The 24,180-nt window shown below is 32.3% G+C and overlaps 2 protein-coding genes across 3 annotated transcripts; both read right to left on the reverse strand.

Moving 5' to 3' along the window:
- Positions 1–1,926: 1,926 nt before the first annotated feature.
- LOC132751715 (uncharacterized) lies at positions 1,927–24,180 on the reverse strand. Of its 2 annotated transcripts, none has more exons than XM_060741928.1 (2): positions 3,641–4,218; positions 1,927–2,527 (listed from the first exon to the last, which is right to left on the reverse strand). In XM_060741928.1, the coding sequence occupies exons 1-2, from the start codon at positions 3,957–3,959 to the stop codon at positions 2,133–2,135; spliced, it is 714 nt and encodes a 237-aa protein (XP_060597911.1). In that variant the 5' UTR covers positions 3,960–4,218; the 3' UTR covers positions 1,927–2,132. The 2 variants fall into 2 exon arrangements, with proteins under 2 accessions (XP_060597911.1, XP_060597912.1); XM_060741929.1 differs by lacking the exon at positions 3,641–4,218 and adding an exon at positions 23,839–24,180 and having other exon boundaries at positions 1,935–2,527.
- Positions 11,568–14,412, reverse strand: LOC132751714 (uncharacterized). Its single transcript, XM_060741926.1, has 2 exons — positions 14,081–14,412; positions 11,568–12,875 (listed from the first exon to the last, which is right to left on the reverse strand). Exons 1-2 carry the CDS (start codon positions 14,394–14,396, stop codon positions 12,481–12,483), a joined length of 711 nt encoding a protein of 236 aa, XP_060597909.1. The 5' UTR covers positions 14,397–14,412; the 3' UTR covers positions 11,568–12,480.

Here is a 24,180-nt window from a genome sequence, read left to right on the forward strand (position 1 = left end):
GAAAGGGTGTGGGGTTTAATAATGAGAAGACATACATTGTTGATTGCGCAAGGCCACCGGAAGACGATGGTACGATAATGAAATTGCGATGGTACGATGGTAAAACACGGTGTCACAATGGTGAAAAGGCGATGGTACGATGGTGAAATGGTGAAAACACGATGGTACAATGTTGAAAGCTATATGGTACGATGGTGAAAGCGGGATGATGAAAACGCGATGGTACGATGTGAAAGCGCGATGTTACGTTGGTGAAAACGCAATGATACGATGGTGAAAACGCGATGGCAGGATAGTGAACACGCGATGGCACGATGGTGAAAACGTGAAAGTACGGTGAAGAAAACACGATGGCGCGATATTGCGATGGTAAAAACTTGATGGTAAGATGGTAAAAACGCGAGTCTTTACTTTGAGACCACTCGCCGAGGCTGCAATATAATTGAAGTATACTTTTTGTGACATGGCAAGAATTCAGTATTTTGATAGTTCATCAGACCCCTCTCGTTCAATAGAACATGGCCAAACTTCTGAATAAAGACAGCGACAATAGCTATGTTGCCTTTGCACCCATTCCGTATTTTTCCGTAAATAATTACTTTGTAATATTCATCTGGAAACATCGTAAACAAGAAACGCGATGTAAATAAGACATGTAAACTTTATGAAGATTATTCCAGTATAAGTAGAATCTAGATAAAATATTGAGTAGTTATTTTTTTTTTTTCATTGAGTTAATAAGTCTTCAATTTTAAGCATTGTTGAATAAATAAAAATTTGAACTTTTGTTCGGCTCTGAGCATTTATATTTCCCTACTTGTTGGCCCCGGAAAAAATTTCTTTGTGAGTATGAATATCACTTAAGATAACAAAAGGGAATAAAATGCGTTTCATTACTACACAGTAACAATATGAGTTACATCCGTTAGAGCACTTTAATTTAGTTTTCATTCTTCCTATTGAAAATATATGTAAACACCATCCTGTATATTTGGAAGAGTTGGCAGCAGGGGCTTCGTTATGTCAAGATGGTCTTTATTTACAAATTACACATGTGTCTAGCTTACATTTAATTTTATATCTGATAAATTATTTTTTTCAATTTCATTGTTAATAAAAGAAAGTAAATGATTTGTTGGTAACGGAACTGCTTCTCAACACCGGGTTTGGGTTCGAGACTTACTCAGGCCACGACTGTGTTTTTTTTCGTATTTCACCTGTACTGTTGAACAACAGGAAGCGGCCACGAGAGTGAATGGTTCAGATTGGCTTCAGGGTTTTGTCACAATTCGAACTAAAATCAAGTAAATGAGTCAGCTTGTCTGTTTATATAATTAGTATGTGTTTTTGATGTATTAAACCCGAAGTAAATGTAAATCCTCTTTGTAATACTCGGTCCTAGGTTGTATTAATTCGCTTAATTCAAAATCCAAGAGAAATCATGAAATAAAAAGATTAGAAAGGGATACCTCCTTTTCATCTTGTCTCACATTACTGTTCATTTAGGTACACATTGACCGCCTTACAATGAATTACTTTTGGATGAAAATTCATATATTTGGCTAATACACCGTGGACATTACATGGAGGTAAATTATCCTTACTCCATGCTTTAATATTCACCCTTTAAGGGCATGACTGATAACATTTCCGGGGTTTGTACTCGGCAGCGAGAGTTGCTTTATATGCCTTTACGGCGAGGACCCTTATAAAGCATCGTACATATACACATAGAGACATTTTTATATTGAAAGTGTCTCTAAATTCTACCATAAAAAAGACAACAACGTGATTGTACAGTTTTCCATACCAATAGTGTATTATCAATTTCTTTATTTAGAATCATGTTATTTATTACATTGAACAGATATGTTATTAAGGTCATAACTTTATTATACTATTTGTCTGAAAAGAAAAAATCGAGTGCGTATATTCATTCTTCACCAAACTGAACTGAAATTGTATTATTTTCTTTATTTAATTAATTAAATGTCATTTGATTTATGTCAGTGATATACAATGCAATCCATGGAAATGAAATAACATATACATCATGTGAAAGAAACAAACAAAAACAAGAAAATAAACATAAAATACATGCTAGCGTAAAATTTCTTTTCCAAATTAAAGTTTTATGATTTCACCAGTACACCTGAAAATGTATTCCAGTAGTTACTCGTAGTTACTAAAAAACTTCTGCTGTAAGAACACATTACGTATACTTTTGAATCTTTTTGAAGTACGGCAACAGTGTCTGTAGTGTAACATGTAACCCAATCTTTATCACAGAACCACCCTTTCTTTATTTCAACACCATCTGAAACTATTGCATAAAACATATCTTTCCCACCAGAAACACAAAGCTGCACAGAAAACGAATATGTTCCCGCTACTGGTGCAGTGAATATCCCGCTCTTGTTATCATACCCGAGACCTTCGTTCAACGTCGTCGTCTTAAACACAAGTGTTTCTCCAGGACTTGGTGTTAGATCAACAAGGTCCTTACTTCTGAATGCGACTGTGGGTCCTATAAATATAATACCACGTGTGTAAACAATATGCGGAGACAAATATAAGTAAATTAAAATATATGTCACAAATAGATTTTAAATTTTTGTCCGTCTTTACTTTAAATTTATCATTATTTACTGATTCTCTAAAAGTTAATACAGGATGAGATTAAACTTGGTAATTAGCATACTGACCATCGATGTATTAAATGTATTATAGACCTTTTTAGCAAACGGGTTTTCAATAGTGATGCATTTCGCATTTCTCGCATGCGTATCTGCCTAGGGCGGATGACTACAACATATCATACTTTAATGCTTAAGTAGACTTGATTTTAAGTTATGTCATCCAGAAAACAGTAATTTTGGGAAAACTTAAAGTGGTTATTACTCAAAACGTGAATTAATATTCATAACAGATATACGAAAATATGCGGGACTAATAATTCGGTGATAAAAAACATGATGGAAAGCATACAAAAGTTCATTGTTTAAGGTATCATTTTACGACTTTAGTTTTAGTAATTTAAATTGAAACAGAAAGGTGTTAATGATAAAAATTAATTACCAATGTATAGCATAATATTACACACTTGGTATTGCATGTTCACTTGTAAGTGGATTGGCAAGACGGTTAGTGTCAAACAGAATGATACGTGGTCGGTAGTTTATTTACAGCTAATTTACAATATCATTCAACCGGGGCATTTTAGAACAATGACATAAAAATCACGTAAAATTATGAAAATCGTACTTTTATATATACCAATCTCATCAAGTTTTTTTTTTAATTTGTCAAGTGACAAAAAGTGTGACGTGAATTTACATGTGTTACGAGGAACCGTAAAATAAATGTGTTATTTCACTACCCATCTTACTGTTTCATAAGATTTTGAAAAAAATATTTAGATATATTGATGTGACTTAAATAATTACGTAATGTGAACCAAAGGTTCCATCGATGTTTTCTGACAAGCACAAGTAAATATAGATGTAGTTTGAATAACTAACTTTAAAAACGTTTTAAGGAATATAGACTTGTTGTTGAATGCAATGCATCTCTATCTGTTTTCTCTGAAGATTGCAACTGAAGCAAATTGTAAGTAAAATATAACTTTAAATAATTCTACCTTTAAGTTTTTCAATTTCTGCAGCAGCAAAGTTTCGAACACTTTTATTGGTTTCCTCCGCCGACACATTTGCAACATGCTCCAATTTTATCTTTTCATTATTCCAGTCTTCTCTAAGCTGCAGGGTTGTTTCTGTTAACTTTCCTAGGGCATCAAGCACTTGCCGCCGAGTTGCCGCCATATCCGCCTGTAGTTTTTCCATGGTTATTTCCTGTCTAATCATTTTGTTTAAAGTTTGTTCCTCATAATGGAATCTAGAACATTCTGGTTCCGATAGCACTGCAGTAATAAATAGTATAGCAACTAAACCTTGAAACATGTTTATATTTTGCCTCCCCTATCGTCGATAAAGTGGAAAAATTCAAATGCGGGAGTCTTTTATGAGATATTTGTAATGAATTAATTTGTAGAAGGGTTGTTTCGCAAGTTATTAAATCTCTTTTAGATCGGTTCATTCTTTTAGGACTTGACTGTTCAATGTTTTTTATCTAAATAATTGTTAGCCTAAAATAACATGTTCTGATTTTATCCCATTCTTTCATATCAGTTTTCACATAATGCTTGTAATTTATTTGTTCCTTTCATAAATTTATTGATTACTGTTTCATAATATTTAGTTTGGCTTATCACATTGTGTGTTGATAACATTGTAAAAATGAGAACAAAGATCAATAAGACAGGGCAACGTTCACCGACACAAACTAACCACGCATATAATTGCACAACTTTCTTACATAGAAGAATCCAAAGTCCATTTCATGACTCAAACTCACAGCGAAGAGGTGCAAGTTGTCAACAACCGCAAGTCAACAACCTTAACCCAGTGTGGCCATACCACGTGACATTGACGTCATTTTCGGCATCATTTCCAAGACAAATATTGCTCGATTCGGACAAGAAAATAGTCATAAATATTTTATTTCTGTACAAATTTCTTTGGGATATGCACCAGTCTACGGGGAAAAATATAAGCTTTCCACAGAATATTGGATATTCGTCAGTTTATAAGCCATTTCATCAAACACTTTGCATAACCTTGAACGTTGCTTGTATTAGAGCGGGCTTCAGTTGCAAGCTATTTCGTTTTCTGGCGTTATCTGGTCTACGCCATGAATAAAAAGTCAGGTTTACATCAACCGGGAGTACGGAAGGCAATACTCTACCTAAATATGTTCATATTTTTATTATGAATGACATAAATCTTACATTTTTCTTCAATTGTCAATTCTGGCACCGGTTCCAAGTCGAAAAAAAGGACTACAGTTTAAAGCAGATTTTAGAATTCGTTGCAAATGCGAAGCAACATGCCTACCGTTCTCTTTCTACAATTTAGTTTATCATTTTTGATCTTTCACAGAGAGATTGTGAAAAAACTGATTGTTCCTTAAAGCAATAACACTTATACTTGTATCGCAATAGTGCACGTCAAATCACTTAGATTTAGTCCTGTCGGAAAATAATATTTTGGTTTCGTTTTGAAGAGGTTTTAAGTATTGCTCATCTTATATATCCTATGTAGTAAAATGTGTTTTATTCTATTTCACAATGGCGAAAGAAAATATATGTGCTCTCAGTGAGAGAAAGAGTTAAAATAAAAAAACACGTTTGTATGCTATGGAAAGGGTTACACTTTAACGCGAGTGTTGTAAAGCTAAAGGTATTTTTTCACTTTATTTTTGTCAAGAGTTACTGACAAACACTGACACTCGTGAAAGTGACAAATAGGTTTTTCTGTCCTCAAAAGAGAAACTTTTTAAAGATTTATATTTTTTCTGGAATTGTTGTATAATAAATTTCTATAGAATTTGATAAACGAAATCACAATTTGAACTTGGAACTTTGCCGTGTAAACCTGATAGTATTGTTACTTAGTTGCATTACTTATGATTCTTTATTTATCAAAAAGACCTAAAATAGCCATGAATAAGAACGAGAATGGACGCCATGTGGAGTAAACAAAGTAGAAAATAGTAAACAGATAAATGATTTTACAAACCAATAGCCATCGATCACAGTCAAATTTCATGAAAACAAAACATTCAAAAAGACGGAAATAACAATGATTATCAATAATTATATAAATATTTACATTAACATCTGTAATAGCAACATCGGCAAGATCTAAGACTAGGGTCCATATGACACTGATGCGTCCATTGAATAATTGATAGCTAACATAAGCTTACTAAAATTGCGATTACATTTGAAGAGTATATTCAATTTTTATCCTTCAACTGTCAAATGACTTACTGCTTTATTTACATATCAGATAATTCACTTATTTAGTATATGCGTCATGTTTATCTTGTTTTAGATTTTAATGTGTGGTCCGTTTTTAAATCTTAAAATGCTACAAAAAGCCAGTTGAGGACATCTGCAGGTCATGCCGCGTGTAATAATCCATGCATTTACAGCCAATGACCACATCGATAAGAAATAGTCCCAAATATCCCTATCGTTTTTATTCAGTTGAAAGAGACATTATTGTTAACAAGGTTCTACTCGATTTAAATGTTTTCAAACCATAAATATTCCGTTCCCTTCCTCTCTTTATGAACAATGTTTATGAACGATGTATATTGGTGAGCTCTCTGATAAAGCTGAGTTGACTGATATAATTAACTAAATTTGTCAGATATGCAGTTTATCAACAGAAATAAATGCAATTATAAAATAGATAGAATTTAATAGTGTTCTTAAGTTAACGAAGTTATATCCAGTTCACAAAAAAACGGTTACCGTGGGTATGAAAACAGGATGTAAAAATATTTTTTTATCAACGAGTGCCACTGTGTTAAAAATCTGAATCTATCATACTAAAACATTGCTACAGGTTCTTTATATATACATGTATATGGTTATACGTATAAATAGCTCTTTAAAAATTGCCGTGTTGAGGCGTAACCCTTATTCAGAGCACACAAATCGAAGTGATCCTGAATGTGCACGTTCATTGGACAGGCTAGCTAAGTCAATCAACATTTTCAATTTTGCCGTTTTGGGCGATATTTAGGGTTTCTGTTTTCTATTCCACGTTTAGTATTGCTACATGCTTTGCATTTGCAACGGATTCTAAAATCTGCTTTAAACTGTAGTCCTTTCTTTCGACTTGGAACTGGTGCCAGAATTGACAATTGAAGAAAAATATAAGATTTATGTCATTCATAATAAAAATATGAACATATTAAGGTAGAGTTTTGCCTTCCGTACTCCCGGTTGATGTAAACCTGACTTTTTATTCATGGCGTAGACCAGATAACGCCAGAAAACGAAATAGCTTGCAACTGAAGCCCGCTCTGATACAAGCAACTTCCAAGGTTATGCAAAGTGTTTGATAAAACGTCTTATAAACGGACAAATATCCAATATTCTGTGGAAAGCTTATATTTTTCCCCGTAGACTGGTGCATATCCCAAAGAAATTGGTACAGAAATAAAATATTTACGGCTATTTTCTTTTCCGAATCGAGCAACATTTGTCTTGGAAATGATGCCGAAAACGACGTCAATGTCACGTGGTATGGCCACACTGTAACCATTAGACCAAGAATATCCCTAAGACGATAATTGAGACACCTTTAGCTAAAAATTTAAAATCTTTCCTGGCCTGTAGAGTGGTTTACGTTAACAACTTTCTTTTTATTTCTGGCATAAACTGTTAATGATTGATTTCATGCCGTGTTTTGTTAGCCATCTATTGTTTTCTGTGGTACAAATACATGTAGACCTGAATATGGTGTTTCTCAGATGAAAATCCATTTGTGAATGAAAAGTTTCACGTTAGTAAACATCTACTTTCTCTTTGTATATCGATATATTATTAACCATCCCCTTGATGCATGCTTATTTTTTTTCATTTTTTCGTGCTACTTTTCTAAATCAACGTTTATCACATTAGATAGAACCTGTTCTTGTGTTACATATTTTGATATAGTGTTAATGTAATCTTTCATTATTCTGAAATTGCACCAAAGGCTGGCGCGAATGATAAATTTGACGTCAATTAACAACAGAAACTTTCAAAGAAACAGGTTCTAATCAGACAGTGCTGTTATTCGTTATCATGGTTTTGTAGGCTAATTTTTTCATCAATTTCATGTGGTTAAGACAAAGCTTCATGTCTAGTGAATTATGCTGTTCGTTCATGTTAAAAACTTTAAAGACGAAGGGTTTTATAAATTGGCATGACATTCTACAACAGCAGAGTGAACAAAATTAAAAAAACTTTGGCAGAGATGATTTTTTTCAATAACAATTTCCTCAGCTCATCAGTTGCTTATTTTTAAAAAATACAAAACTTAGAAGTACTAATCGTTCTGTCAATTTACATACCTCATTTGAGACCATGGTGAAATATACCACTTTAAATCAGGAGTCGTTTTATTTTCAATTTATATGTTATATTTCTCCGTCACTGAGTTAATCATTTGTATAATATATTACTATTACAAAAATAATATCCTAAAATATGTTAACATAATTATGACACCTGTTATCTTTTTGTAAAATTTAATCTTAAATCATCTTAACAATGTATATATTATTATTACCCATACGACAATGTCAAATGATAATATACTCAATGGCAGGGACCTTTTGATACCTGATGTCACTTGTGGAGTGGAAAATAAACTGAAAGCATACAAGGAGGGGAAGTAACCGTGTCTCATTTATGCACAGTTTAATGTATTGGTTACATCCCTTTATATACTTTATCTATCTCTCAGCTGTTATAATAAGTTTATTTTCTTGGCGTTTTAAAGTGATTAAATTGCAAAAGTCTTCCACCCGCCTACAAACTTATCATAAATTCAATGCCGTATATGCTACAGTTACTTAGAAAAAAATACACCGTACAATAAAATTTATCAACATTTTGCATGATTTTAAAGCATGATAACAAAAATATTTCATTTCAAGCGAAAAAAGTTGTTGGTCACCAAGCTCGTTTTCGAGTTATCTGCTCCTGAGTTTGAAAATATTACTTATTTCATTGGCAATTAATTCACAAGCAAGACCTTACGCTTTTTTTCTGTATAATAAATATCTTTGTCACTTGTCATTTGTCTTTGTCTCTCTACTCATCCATTTCAAACACGTGTTTGACGATTTTCCTGGGCTAAGTGTGACTTATTGACAATACCACATTAATCTACTAAGTCTAGAGGTTTTTTTTATTTCCCCCAAAGCTATCAAAGTATATTGATCTTGTCAATTAAAATATTTAATCTGTTTGCTTTTATCTTATTATACTTTGAAAATATCAACTACCAATTGTGTTCGTAATTTTAGCATTATTCAGTTAAAGATACTTTTAATAATTATATAATTAATATTTTAACATTTATTTTCTAAACCGGACACTAGGATATAAAAAATGAAGAACATATGTTGCTCAATAGGTGTTTGAACCAACGTATCCCATATCCCGTATTAGTTCTAGAATATTTAACGGCCCATCATGCCTCAGAAATGTATCCTTTTTATTTAAGAAAAAAAAAACATGTTACAAAAATATAATCATTTGTCATTTAAACTATCTTTAGTTTTCTATTGTTCTGTTGGCAATTGGTATTACTATTATAGTGAATTGATGTTTTGTATGGAAGTCAAAATACTAATTTGTTTCTTTTTTGCTACCTTTACGCGACACATTTCTGTACGTTCAGCGCTCCTTTTCTCAATCGTTAACATCCCACATACCCCATGTCTATTATTCAATCATTATATAGAACATGTGTGCCATTTTAAAAATATTCGATTTCTAAGGCATAATGTGCCTTTAAATACTTTTTAAAGTAGAGCTAGGCCAAGAAATTGGAGAAAACTTCCTTAACATACCACATTGTTTTAAGTAAAAATAAATGAGGGTTGTTTTAGATACATTTAATTTAAGATATTTTGATCCAATTAACAGAATGAGGGTTAAGAAATCACACAAGACTAAATCATCTAATATTGTGGCATCACGTTTGCTTTTATAATAACTGAACATTTACGGAAAAATACCGCGATGAACAATCATTCTGTGCTTAGCTACTTTTTTCTACTTTTTTACACTTAAATTAAAAGGACAATAAATATTTCTGAATAAAACAAAGTTTCCAATACTGTTTGAAGAAATTTTATAATATAGACAATAATAAGGAAATAAAACAAAGAGAAATAGAAGTAAAGTTTGACGCTCGTTGTATTCGATTCCCCGTCGTTGCCTAAAACAAATACTCTTCAGTAAGGAGGTATCATGTTAGGAAGGTTATACCTTTAAAACATTTACTAGAATATTGTTCTTAGGCTAGTTAAAGTCTTTAATGTTTTGATATTTTACAAAACTATTTTTAAAAGCATTTTAACTAAAATAGATAAATATTATTTATGTACATATTATGCAACAGTCGTTAAATTTAAGATGATATAAATGTGAAAGTTTGTTCAATGAAAAAAGATATTACAAATGTACAGGAATACAATATTAATTATCTACGAAAAACAACAACAACAACAACAACAAGTGAAATTAACAAATGCAGTTTGAGTATGTTAGTTACAGAAGATTAGAATATTTCCCCTGAAGTACAATCCAATCCGTTGTAAGTTTGTGTACTGATGAAATACACTACATTACAATACAATACAATAAATTTATTTCGATATTTCGAGTAAAACCACCAAAGTTAAGTAAATTTATAGATAAAAAAGTAAACAATACATCTCTTGTTTTCGTTCACTTCTAAAACCACGTGGTAGAACTACTTTCAATACAAATTTAGTTCGAGGTTATTTTGAATGACAGGAGAGGTGTTCAGATTTGGTTCAAAGATACAGTATTTATAGCATAAGAAACATTCCTTAGAAGTATTCAAATTCCGATTATCATTGTTACTGGATGATATGATGTTCGATCTTAAAAAGCAAATTCCAGGGGAAGTAATCTATTGAAGCAGTAACATCCTTTAGAGTTGTTGAGTTCCACTTATCGACTTATTTTCTTTTATTATTTTTAGGCTTTATAATTGCTTCTTCTTGAAATATTTCAATCACAGACGAGTACATAGATGACACTAAAGGAAATTCGAATGGACAATTCGTTTATATTGTCTACGTTTTAAATGATTGTAGCAGACAGCTTGGTATCAAACTGACCTACCAATTTTATCAAGATGATTTTTATTGACATATTATATAGATGATGTCTTTATTCAAGCGTTATCGATTTACAAATGGAGCGGAGACCAAATGGTATATATGTCTGCTTCTAAATCTAGGGATCATTTGGTCGGGAACTACTTGGGCAGCGACGATGTTTCCTCATACCACACTAGTGGTATTCAGCTTCAGGAAGGGACATTGAGAGGAGGGTCCAAAAAGGGTTTAAGCTTTCATCTTAAAGGCTTAAATTAAGGTAAACCGTTTTAGTTTAGCTTCTCGGTACATAATTTGCAGTTGTATTTATTCCTTCATACAATAAAAACATGGATACCTTTGTGTAAAGATCTGACTAGTGTTCATATGTCTGTTGTTTTTAAAGTACAAAATCCGTCATAAACATAACTATGTATTCCACTAAAAGATTGTTTGTTTCAAAAACAACAGCAAGCAGCCGGTTTCAAATAAATTAGCATACACTTACATCATAAAATAAAGGTTTTGTTTGTTTGTTTGATTGGGTTTCACGTCACATCGACACAGTATAGGTCATATCGCGACGTTCCCCTCCGTGCATAATTACAGGCACGAACGGGAACCTGAGTAGAACCGCCGACGTTCCGTAAGCTAGCCGGATAATATAAAGGTAATGTCACTTATATGAAATATACGTTGTAAAAACAATTGAATAAAAATCAAATGAAAGGAGGTAACACATACTAAGTATATGAATAAATAAATAACATAACAAGTGTACGTTATCCATTTAATGTTTTAATTCTAAATCAAACACAGCAGAACATCGTGGTCAATAATATACGTTGAACAGTTCGTTGTCAATAAAACAAATAATGGCAGTAATGCATACAAGCGTTTTATTACAATTATATATATATCGTACAAAAGAACCTACATTGAAAGGACAATAGACTAAATTCTGTTAAAGAGGGTAATGCATGCGCGAAATTATCTATATTTTGTAATTTAACATTAAATAATTTGTTCGACATTGTTTTATTCAGTATTCTACAATAAATAATACGTTTGTATTTAATAACAGAAAGACATTTAAAAAAAAAAAACAATCTCTGGATATGACTATGAATATGACAACGGGAATGCACAGTTTTTCTCATTATATATTTCATCTGTTCTATATTATTTACTAAGTGTAACCGGTTATGCCATATTATTTATATCAATGAAATACATTGAAATAAATGTAAGTAAAGTAACATTTTTATTACTCGCGTGAAATATAGACAACAATAATTTACATCAATAATATGTCCCATGATTCACGTATAAATGAGAGATTCTTGGCATTAAAATCCTGTATCTTTGTAATTGGTTTTGAAATAAAATCGATTCGAACGTTTAAATGTTAGGTAAAAGAACAATACATAAATAAGTGTCCATGAAAAATGATACATTTGTTATATGAAATCGATGTAAAATAAGAAAGCCAATTTAAAGTAAAATATTAGTAAAGGCACTGGACAGGGATTGACATCTGGAGCTGTAATTGACATGAAACAAAAGAAATATGTTACATGTTCATATTTCGATACACTCTGATTAATACTGTACAAAAATATTAGTGATATAATCGTCTTAACACTATAATGAAAATTATGAAATGATGTAATTATAATACATGTAAACGTCACGTTCCGCTTTCAAAATAAAAGTCGTCTATGACTTCAAAAGTACACCTGAAAATGTATTCCAGTATACGCCGGAACTGTGTAATCGACATGGAGATGCCAAGCATTTTACCTGCACGTTTGAATATTTTGCTAAAACAACAACAGTGTCTGTATTGTAACAAGTAGTTATTCTGGTATCATAGAACGATCCTATTTTTATATTTTCATTATCCACAACTAGTGCGTAAAATAGTTCATGACTTCCTTCTACACATAACTGGATTGAAAACATGTATGTTCCTGCTACAGGTGCTGTGAATATCCCTGTCCTGTTACTATAGCCGAGACCTTGGTTCAAAGATGTCGTCTTAAACACAAACGTTTTACCTGAGGTCGGTGATAAGTCTGCTATGTCATTACTTCTAAATATGACTGAATGTCCTAGATTAAAAGAAAGTCAATGTATAAAGTAGAATGTTTACAGTATGGACAGAATTGCAACAAACACTTGAAAAGCTTTCATTGAAAAACATATAGCCGGTATTTGATTTTACTTTTCATGTTTTTTTTTATTTCGCTTTCCTATCTCTTACAGAAAACCGTGAGATATAGATTTGAAGTTGTCATTCCGGACAATTTTCCTTCCTATTGTTTGTCTGTCCGTTCACCTTTACGGCACACTGACTTGATCAACAACATTTTCTGTTAGAAACATAAGCGCCCTTTTGTACTTCCGTCTTTTAATGTTTGTGTTGTATTAGTATTACACTTCACATATTGATAGCTCTCATTAAAGAAAATGTATTAGTATTACACTTCACAGATTGATAGCTCTCATTAAAGAAAACTTACAGTGAAGGACCGTCTGCATACTTTTTAAGTTAGTGACCCTTTTTGACTTTTTTCGTACTTGTTGATGCACTTCGTAAGTTGGTCTAAAACATTTCATAAAGTAACTACGATATATTTAACTGTAGTTTCATGCTTTTAAATGGATGACCAAATGACATTAATAAATGTCAAAGTAAATGTCGTTACAGTCTTGAAACGTTGTCATTTTGCCTGCAACCGCTCATTTGTCGTTTGCTTTGTAGCATTTTAATGCTTCAAGATACGAAATATTATTAAAAAGGTCGCTAAACACGGCATAAATTAGAAATGATTAGAACATGTACGTCCATTAACAGGCTCAATAAAACCGACCCTGTAAAGCATTCAATTTGGCCGTTTCAAGGTTTCTTTTTTTAGAAATTGGTTATTTTTTTTCTTCTCTGTTTAACTGAGAATGTTTATAGAATAGAAGCTGCCGCTCACTTTCTATACCACTGCCACGATTATTTTCAAAGTTTGAATAAAATATATGTTCATATAACATTATACGTGTATTTTGTTACATAGCATGGAATCAAGCATTAAAGAATGTGTATGTCCTTGTCGAAACAAAACAGTAAGTGAAACTTAATTAAATGAATAATGAAAGAATTAGAGTCTGCATATCACTGACAGCTGTCAAAGACAAATTTTAAAAGAATGTATATAATTCAAAGAGAAATTTTAATTGTTTGAGAACAAAAACAGTTCTCTTTAATTAGGAGCTTGACAAGAATGCCTAATCTAAAAGTACAGTATGATTTTAAGAGAGATACCTTTCAGTCTTTCTATTTCAGCAGCAAAGTTCCTAACACTTTTATTGTTTTCTTCCATCAACTCGTTAGTTACACGTTTCAAATTTGTCCTTTCATTATTCCAGTCGTCTCTTAACTGCTGGGTTGTTTCTGTCAACTTTCCTAGGGCATCAATCACTTGCTGCTGAGTTGACGCCATATCCGTCTGCAGTTTTTCCATGGCTATTTCCTGTCGAATCATTTTGTTTAAAGTTTGTTCCTCATAGTGAAATTTAGAACATTCTGGTTCAGATAGCACTGCAGTAATGAACAGTAAAACAAATAAACGTTGAAACATGTTTATATTTTGCCCCTTTCGAAGAAACAAATGTTCTATTCAAATGCGGGATACTTTTATGAGGAACATGTAATGAAATAATTTGTTAAAGGGTTGTTTCGCAAGTTAAACTATCTGATTTTGGTAGGTTCATTCTTTGAGGAATTTGGAATCATTCAATTCTTTTTTAAGTATCAGTTATCACAAAATGCTTGTGATGTATTTGTATCATCCAATCCTCTAATAATTATATTTATTTTATTTTCATTATATTATGTTTGGCTTCAATGACATTGAGTGTTGATAAAATCATTGTAAAAAAATGAGAAAAATGATCAACAAGGCAAGGCAACGTTCAACTAGCCACGCCAATAACTGCATAACTTTCTCACAAGAAAGAATCTAAAGTCCATATCTTAAACTCATAGCGGTGAGGTGCAAGTTGCTTAAAGTCAACACTCTTAACCACTCGACCACGGATGCCTCTACGCCGGTAACTGACACACCTTTAGTTTAACATCTTTGCCATATTTGAATACAATACCGGTCAGTAAAATAGTTTACTTTAAAAGATTCTTTGTTCATCTTATTTTAAATCGTTTGCATTACGAGTTATGTGTTTGTTTTCAGTTTGCTTTTGTTTTCTTTCAGCATTCCTGCAACTTAGACATATTATTTATCGTGTTTACGTCAAATTCAGATAGTCATAACACAAGTGATGGTGTTTGAATTATAATTGTTTATAGCAATAAGTCATTATATTGACCCAATATATTGAGTTTTGTTATAATGGAAATTCATATTCATACAGTTTATACCTTACAGCGGCAGACAATGTAAATGATTGATTTCATGCTGTGGGCCGGGATTAATAGGATCATGTTATTTGCCATCTATTGTTTACTTTGTTAAGAATACATGTAACCTGAATACTGTGCTTTTTTCTCGGACGTATTTCATTTATGAATGTAAAAAATTCATGTAAGTAAACATATACTTTCTTTTTGTACATAGACATATTATTAACCACCCCCTTGTGGCTGCTTAATTTTTCTGTTTTATGCTACTTTCATAAATCACATCAACGTTTATCACATTAGATATAACCTGTTCTTGTGTTACATATTTTGAAATAGTGCTAATGTAATCATTTATTATTTTGAAACAGCACCAATGTATGGCGGAAAAGATAAATTTGACGTCAATTTTGCGTTAATCAACAACAGAAACTTCAAAGATACAGATTCTAAACAGACAGTGCTGTTCTTCGTTATCATGATTTTGTAGGCTAACTTTTTCATCAATTTTACATTTTAAAAAAAGCCTCATGCCTACCGAATTATGTTGTGAGTTCATGTTAACAACTTAAAAAAAGGATTTTCATAAATGTCTTTTCAATTACTTATTTTGAAAAGCTAAGAATTGTTTATCGTCCTTTCAATTTCAAAAAGCAGAATATGATCAATCGGATAAAACATTCAAGAGGTTTTAATAGTTAAGAAAATCCCAACTTATATCAGTATCTACTTATACCAGAAGACATCTTGTTTCCAATTATTTTTTTTCTCTATTAAACGGTAATTCCAATGTGTACAATATTTTACAAAAAGAATGACTTAAAATTTATTTAAATAATTAAGTCATTATAAAACCAGTATTCTTTATTTTTTAAATCGCACTGAATCAAATCGAATGGCATCTTTGCAATATGCATATCATTACATGTATTACCTTTACGACCATGCATAATATTATTATACTCCAAGACAGGGGCCTTCTGATAGCAATAGCTACTTGTTGAGAGGAAGCTTACCAGAGGGGGAGTAACTGTGTCTCATCTTTACACAATTAAATGTATTGGTTGCATCCCTTTACATACTTTAACTATCTTTTATAATTTTATTGTCTTAAGGCCCTGTCTACACCTATCCAAGTCTTGAATGCAAGTATCATATTTTCTTGTATTGGATAGTGTAGACACCCTACTTGAATGGTTTTTAAAGAGAAATTATGTGACATCCATGAAGATAATTTCTTGCAAGAAAATTAGAACAGGTTCTATTTTTCTACAAGTTTTTGGCTGTCAAGACACTGATTACACCAGTTTGACACAAAACATGTGCCCGAAGGTTTGATAGTGCTGTTATTTTCATTTTTTTCTGACTATTCAGTGTACATGCCCTTTGAATTACAATGTATTTGTCAAAGGAACAAATCAATACGCTGATAAACAAAAGAGCAACAAAATAAATAAATAAATAAAAATAAATTCATTGTAAAAAAAAAATAAAAAAGAGCTCTTTTTCAAGTAGAGTCAAAATGGATTTAAAATGATCTTGTTCATTTAGTGAATAACTTTCATCAAATAAAGAATTTGCATAAAAATAAATTTTTGTCACATTTTCTCAATTTTTATGAATTTTTAAGAATGTACACATTTCATTTACTCCATTGTTTTAGCTAATTGCATCAGTTTTCCGCTTTTTTTCACATATTTTACAGAAACATGATAGTATTGCAAAGACAAAGGTATAAATCCAGGGCTATCTTAACGAGACATTTCAGTAAAAATTGTGCCTGAAAAAATGTTGAAATGGCCATTTATTTAGCTAATCTAAATGTGACATGTAAGAAACTTGAATAGGTGTAGACGCGGTCTTAGAGATGAAGAGCGTGTATTATAGCGAAATTGTCTCACTGATGTAGTCGAGGATACTTCTACGGCTTAAGCTTCTCGGTGAAATATTTCATTCAGTCAAGAACGAGAACAAAGAATGAACTTAAAATTTTTCACGTGGTAGAATAAACTTAAAACATTTCACGTGGTAGAATAAACTTAAAACATTTCGCTTCGTAGATTCGCCGTAAGTAGTGTTAAGCGTATATATACATACACATAAATTACGTTTATCTGATCAGAAATGTTAGGCAATCAGCTCATTAATGTTCTGACACAGGGAGATCTTGACAACATACAAGAGCTGTCGGTAGGACAGCTACGCTCGACTATTCATAGTGCTTGATAGTAAAAAGAAATGCTTGATACAATTACCTCCTCCTTTTACAGGTTGGGGTAATGATGGTGAACAAGTGTGCAAAGTTTCAAAGCCATATGTCAATGGACTTTGAAAATATTTGAACTATTACAAAATCTTTAACGTAAATTCTAAGTCGAAAAAGGGGCATAATTCTGTCAAAATGCTTGATACAGTTACCTGCTCCTGTATACAGGCTGGGGTGATGATGGTGAACAAGTGTGCAAAGTTTCAAAGCCATATGTCAATGGACTTTGAAAATCTTTGAACTATTACAAAAACTTTAACATAAGTGGTTACACCGACGCAGACGCCGACGCCGACGCTCGGGTGACTACAATAGCACTACTTATTCTTATCGAATAGTCGAGCTAAAAATTATATCAAATGCCATAAAATGTGAAAAGATCAAGTTCATCTAATACCTAGTTATGTTTGAATAATCAAAAAAGGTTCGCACTAAAGCGGACACAATGTTTAATAAAATGTTACTTTTACTTCAATAAAAACATATGTTTTTTAAGGAATGCAACCTCTAACTTAAAATAAAACAGACACTGTAGTTCATTTGAAATGTTTTGATTAAATCTAACCTCTACAATTGTTCAGGTAATTTTACAAAATGAATATATTAGATTACTTTATTACTTAGAACATGTTTTAGATGGATTTAACAGTTTTGCCCCATTTAATTATAAATAAAATGAAATTGAGACGAATTGTAACGAACACTTCGTCCATATATTTCGTTACGTTATTATTTGCTGTAAAGTACTTTAAATTTTCAATTTATTGTTTCTAACAATATAAAAATTTTACATGTCGTGTAAATGGGTTGAGGATTGATAAGTTGCGATACCTATCAAGTAATCATTAACCAGTATAATTATTATTTATTATTATTTATTTATTATCCTCCATAATACATGAAGATTTGAACGACAATTACACAACCAGTTTTTAAATAACTACAGACAAAACAAGTATACAAATGTGATATATACATTACAAGATTACAAGACAGATTATAGATAAACAAATGCAGGTAATCTATAAAATGTATACATTGGACAGCACAATTACATGATTTGCCCCTAACTGAAAAGTATGGCACTGAGTAAGAATTAAGACGGGGAAAAAATGCTTGTATATGATTTAGACTTCCCTCTAACCCTAGTACGAAAACGAAACACTAGGAAATAGAGAGCAAGGGGAAAAATCTACAAGTTTTAATTCAATTACATCTTTATGAAAACCTAGTAAATGTATGAGTTCAGTTTATCCTTAACCAAATTATTGAAGCATAAACAAATGAGTTGTTTTTTTTATCAAAAATGTAAGTGTTTATAAGTATAGTGTTTGAGCGTTTACACAATATTTACTGGTGGATGATTTTGATAAATGCTGATAATTACGTAACCTAAAATGACATTATGTAGGCATTTTTTATAACGTGTGTAACCGCCACGTCCCGGATTGTAGCCTCAATATTTCTCCCCATAATACCAGTAAGGCGTCTTATGCCATTTTGAAGAAAATTTTGCCATTCTTGGTGCAGAACTTGGTCATGGAACCTTCAATGTGACACTCGTGCCATTCCATGAAAAGCGGTGTGTGCCCTAAACAAGAAAACAAAGGGAGGAACTAAATAAAATGGAATTTTGAAATGGGATCAGAGATTATGAAGCCTGCAATACACAGATATGACGTCAAAAGACAAATGTAAAAAACCGGCAACATATCCTTAAGGTGATTCAACATTATACAAGCAGGAATATTAAGACTTAGTCATCTAATATTGTGTCATCACATTTGTTTTATAGTATTTAAACTGAACATTTACGAAATAATTCCGCGATGAACAATCATTCTGTTGCTAAGCTACTTTTTTCTACATTTTTACACTTAAATGCAAGGACAATAAATATTTCTGAATAACAAGTTTCCAATTCTGTATGAAGAAATTCAATAATATAGACAAGAATTAAGAAATAAAAGAGAAATAGAAGTAAAGTATGACGCTCGTTGTATTCGATTCCTCGTCGTTGCCTAAAACAAATACTCTTCAGTAAGGAGGTATCTTATTAGGATTGTCATACCTTAAAACATTTACGAGAATATTGTTCTTGTAAAAGTCTTTAAAATACTGATACCTATCGAAACAATTCTTAAAAGCACTTTTACTAAAATAAATAAATATTATTGGTGTAAATATAATGCAACAGTCGTTAGATTTATAGATGATATAAATGTGAAATTTGTTCAATGAAAAAAGATCTAACAAACTTGCAGGAATACACTAGGTAAATTAGAGCATTTTACCAGACATTTTAGTATGTTAGTTACAGAAGATTTGAATATTCCCCATGAAGCGAAATCCAATCCGTTGTAAGTTTGTGTATTACGATGGTACAAAGGTAACATGTGTTTTTTTATTTAACTCGTGCGCACGAGATACTATGTCGTGGCCACGAGTTACTAAGTCGTGGCCAAGAAATAGCTAAGTCGTGGGAACGAGATACTATGACGTGGCCACGAGATCATTACGTCGTGGTCACCGTATACTATGTCGTGGCCACGAGATAGTTAAATCGTGGGAACGAGATACTATGTCGTTGCCACGAGGTACTATATCGTGGGAACAAGATATCAATCGTGGCAACGAGTTACTATATCGTGGGAACGAGATAACTAAGTCGTGCTTACGAGATAATTAACCAATCAGATTACACTATGAATTTTTAAACTAAGGAAAAATTATGTTTTAAGTGCAACATTAATCTTTAAAAATACTGTAGTGTTCACTTAAAACTTGATACATGTCTTTAGAATTATATTATAAAAGCACCTTCTAAGGCCCATAAATCAGACATTAATTTTGACTAAGTTATCGCCTTTTGTGGTTAGAATTGGTCAGTTTGTACATACAACGGTCTGTTAACATTGTTTATACGATAACTTGAGTTGTTTATTTTATTTGGTAGGGACAATGCCCATGGACAGTAGATAGCCTATAGGAATGTTTAAAGCCAAGGGTCAAGGTAATTTAAAACACTTCATGTGAAATCCTTGTCTGCTGAATGATTTAGATGGAATAGACAATAGTTAATTTAACCTAGAAAGATCATTGAACGTGAATTTTCAGGCCATTTGGTCAAACATCTAGGTCACAATGACGCTAAATGTAAAATCATTAATTAATCAATAACTTGTATTTATAAATGACACTTTTACAGCCAGGTAAAGTAGGGGACTCCTTGTACTGTATACATGTTTAGTTAATTAGGAAAATTCATATAAATAGTGTAATCTGATTGGTTATTCATCTCGTGCTCACGACTAAACTATATCGTGGCCACGACTTAGTGACTCGTGACCACGACAGAGTATCTCGTTCAAACGACTTAACTATATCGTGGCCACGACTTAGTAACTCGTGGCCACGACATAGTATCTCGTTCACACGACTTAACTATCTCGTGGCCACGACTCAGTAACTTGTTCTTACGTGGCCACGACATAACTATCTCGACGCCACGACTTAGTAACTCGTGGCCACGACATAGTATCTCGTACGCACGAGATAAATAACAACACTCACATGACACCTTTGTGCCACCTTAGTGTACTGATGAAATAAACGGAATTAAAATTTCATTTCAGATAACACAAGAGGAATAACCGTGTTTTATTGTTACACAGTTTACAATATGAGTTGCATCCCTTAGAGCGTTCAAAATAAAAACCGAAATATTTTCTCGTAGTCGTTTATTATTCCTATTGAATATCTAAGTTAACACCTTCCTGTATATTTGGAAGAGTTAGCAGCAGGGGCTATGTAATGTCAAGATGGCCTTTATTAATTAGGCATGTGTCTAGCTAACATTTAATGATATGTCTGACAAAATATGCATGTATTTCCGTTAATTATTTAAAGAGAGCAAATGCTTAGCCTTTAACAGTGCTGCTTATCAAAACAGTGTTGTGGGTTCGAGACTTACTCAGGTCACGACTGTGTTCTTTATATTTCAACGGTACTGTTGAGTTACAGGAAACGGTCTCGAGAGTGAGTGGTTCAAATTTGCTTCAGGGTTTTGTCACAATTCCACCTAAAGTCAAATAATTTGTCAGCTTGTCTGTTAATATAATAAGTATGTGCTTTTGATGTTCCATACACGAAATAAATGGAACTCTTTCTGTAATACTCGGTCCTAAGCTGTATTGCTTAGCTACATCCAAAACCCGACAGAAATCATGAAATAAAAAGGGTTATCTCCTTTTAATACTGTCTCAGGTTACTGTTCATCTAGGTGCACCGTACAGTGACTTACTTTTGGATGAAAACTCCGATCTTTGGCTAATACTCCGTGAAAATTGCATGGGAGTAAATTATTATTACTTCGTGCTTTACAATTAACCCTTTAAAGGCATGACTGATTACATGTCAGGGGTTTGTACTCGGCAGCAAGCGAAAGGTGCTTTCTATGCCTTAACGGCTGATGGACCCTCATTATTCAAAGGACATATCTAACTTTTACCACAATATGATCACAATGTGATTTAACATAATTATTTCAACACCAATAGCATTTTGTGCAACTTCTATATTAGAATAATGTTTTATTACATTGATACAAGTTTAAGGTCATATGTTTATTATACGATATAAACAATGCGTCTACCATTTTTTTCCAAACTGATCTGACACCGTATTATATTCTTCATTTGCGTAAATGAAATGCAATATAATTGACATACATTGAAATCAAGGTAAATTGAATAACATATACTTCATGCGAAAGAAACACACACAAGAATATAAACATAAAATGCATGTTAACATAATATTCCAATTTCAAATTGAAGGTTTATATTTGCACCAGTACACCTGAAAATGTATTCCAGTAGTTACTTGAAGTTGTTAATGAACTACTGCTGTAAGAACACTTCACATAAACTTTTGAATCTTTTTGAAGTACGGCAACACTGTCTGTAGTGTAACATGTAACCCAATCCTTATCACAGAACCATCCTTTCTTTATTTCAACACCATCTGCAACTATTGCGTAATACATATTTTTCCCACCAGAAACACAAAACTGCACAGAAAACGTGTATGTTCCCGCTACAGGTGCTGTGAATATCCCGGTCTTGTTATCATAACCGAGACCTTCGTTCAACGTCGTCGTCTTGAACACAAGCGTTTCTCCAGTAGTTGGTGTTAAATCAACAAGGTCCTTACTTCTGAATGCGACTGTTGGTCCTAGATAAATGTAATTTAGATTTTTGTATACAATATGTAGTGACAAAGCATGTTTAAATTGAAATATACATGTATGTTATTGTCCAACAATATTGACCTGGCACTTCATTAATTAACTTTTGTTAAGATCATTGAATAACAAATGGTATCTAACGAATATATCCATAAAATGGTTAATTTAACGCTTTTATTATAAATGTCGAGCTATGGATCTAAAGGTCTCTGGTTCGATTCATAACTAACAACACGTTATGAAAATATACTTTATTTTCTAATTTACGTGCGAGAATTTTGTTTTGGACTCGTTCTACTACAACTTGTTTTAGAATATTTTTTAAAGTAGTGTTTTTATACAATTATATTTCATTTTATTTCATTACAAGATCCTTAATAAAAGTATAGCTCCTTCACAATACAAATTAATCAATCAGCAAGCCGATTTCACTGACAATATCAGTCGTACTGCCCATACTGCTGTCCTGTTGATGACGTTGTTTCCTTTGTTTTATCGGGATATTTCCGTTAATACTTAGACGTACGGACAATCTAGAACGCATATTTGTCCACAGTTATACTTTTGACATTATGCAATCGTACATGTTTTAGCCATACCCGCTATATATGCAGTTATCAAAAATACTTCACAGATAATAAACATAAAAACAGTTAACAAGTTTTAAGAGAATGACTACTTTGAAATTAGAATTTGAAATAAATAAAAGTGGCGGACCCTACGACGTTACGTCAAAATTCTTTAACTTTATCGACTACACTAAGAGGGATTCTTAATTAAGATGTTATCTACATTCATAATGATTTACAAATATATCGTATTGTTTACGGAATTTACCATCAATAGGGTCATATGAAAGAGTGCCAGGTCAATAATGTGGGACAGCATCAATAGATTTAACAAATCTGTGTTCATATATAATTATTTTTACTTACTACGAGTATTTAACAACTGACTTTACATAGGATTAAACTTGGTACTAAGCATCCTGACAAGTACAAGTAAAAATTTAATTAGAAATCTTAATAAAAACTTATTTTTCTTTAAATTGAAAGTTCACTTATTGTTGAATTCAATACTGAATAATACCTTTTACCAGCACTTTACAAATAATGTTAATTCTAAGTAAAGTATAATTCTAAGTAGTTTTACCTTTCAGTTTTTCCATTTCAACAGCAAAGTTTCTAACATTTTTATTGGTTTCCTCCGCCGACACATTTGCAACATGCTCCAATTTTATCTTTTCATTATTCCAGTCGTCACTAAGCTGCTTAGTTGTTTCTGTCAACTTTCCCAGGGCATCAAGCACTTGCTGCTGAGTTGCCACCATATCCGCCTGCAGTTTCTCCATGGCTATTTCCTGTCGAATCATTTTGTTTAAAGTTTGTTCCTCATAGTGAAATCTAGAACATTCTGGTTCCGATAGCACTGCAGTAATAAATAGTAAAGCAACTGAACGCTGAAACATGTTTATATTTTGGCCCTTTCGAAGAA

Source organism: Ruditapes philippinarum, unplaced genomic scaffold (genome assembly GCF_026571515.1).
Source record: "Ruditapes philippinarum isolate M1 unplaced genomic scaffold, ASM2657151v2 ctg5318_1_1_1_1, whole genome shotgun sequence".
Classification (NCBI taxonomy): Eukaryota; Metazoa; Mollusca; class Bivalvia; order Venerida; family Veneridae; genus Ruditapes; species Ruditapes philippinarum.

What these genes read in the sequence shown, in the direction of transcription:
- LOC132751715 (XM_060741928.1), bottom strand. Translation starts at nt 3,959, where the DNA reads ATGTTTCAAGGTTTAGTTGCTATACTATTTATTACTGCAGTGCTATCG. An exon ending in AGAAATTGAAAAACTTAAAG is followed by an intron (nt 2,528 to 3,640) that starts GTAGAATTATTT and finishes TTATATTTATAG; the next exon opens with GACCCACAGTCGCATTCAGA.
- LOC132751714 (XM_060741926.1), bottom strand. Translation starts at nt 14,396, where the DNA reads ATGTTTCAACGTTTATTTGTTTTACTGTTCATTACTGCAGTGCTATCT. An exon ending in TGAAATAGAAAGACTGAAAG is followed by an intron (nt 12,876 to 14,080) that starts GTATCTCTCTTA and finishes CTTTTAATCTAG; the next exon opens with GACATTCAGTCATATTTAGA.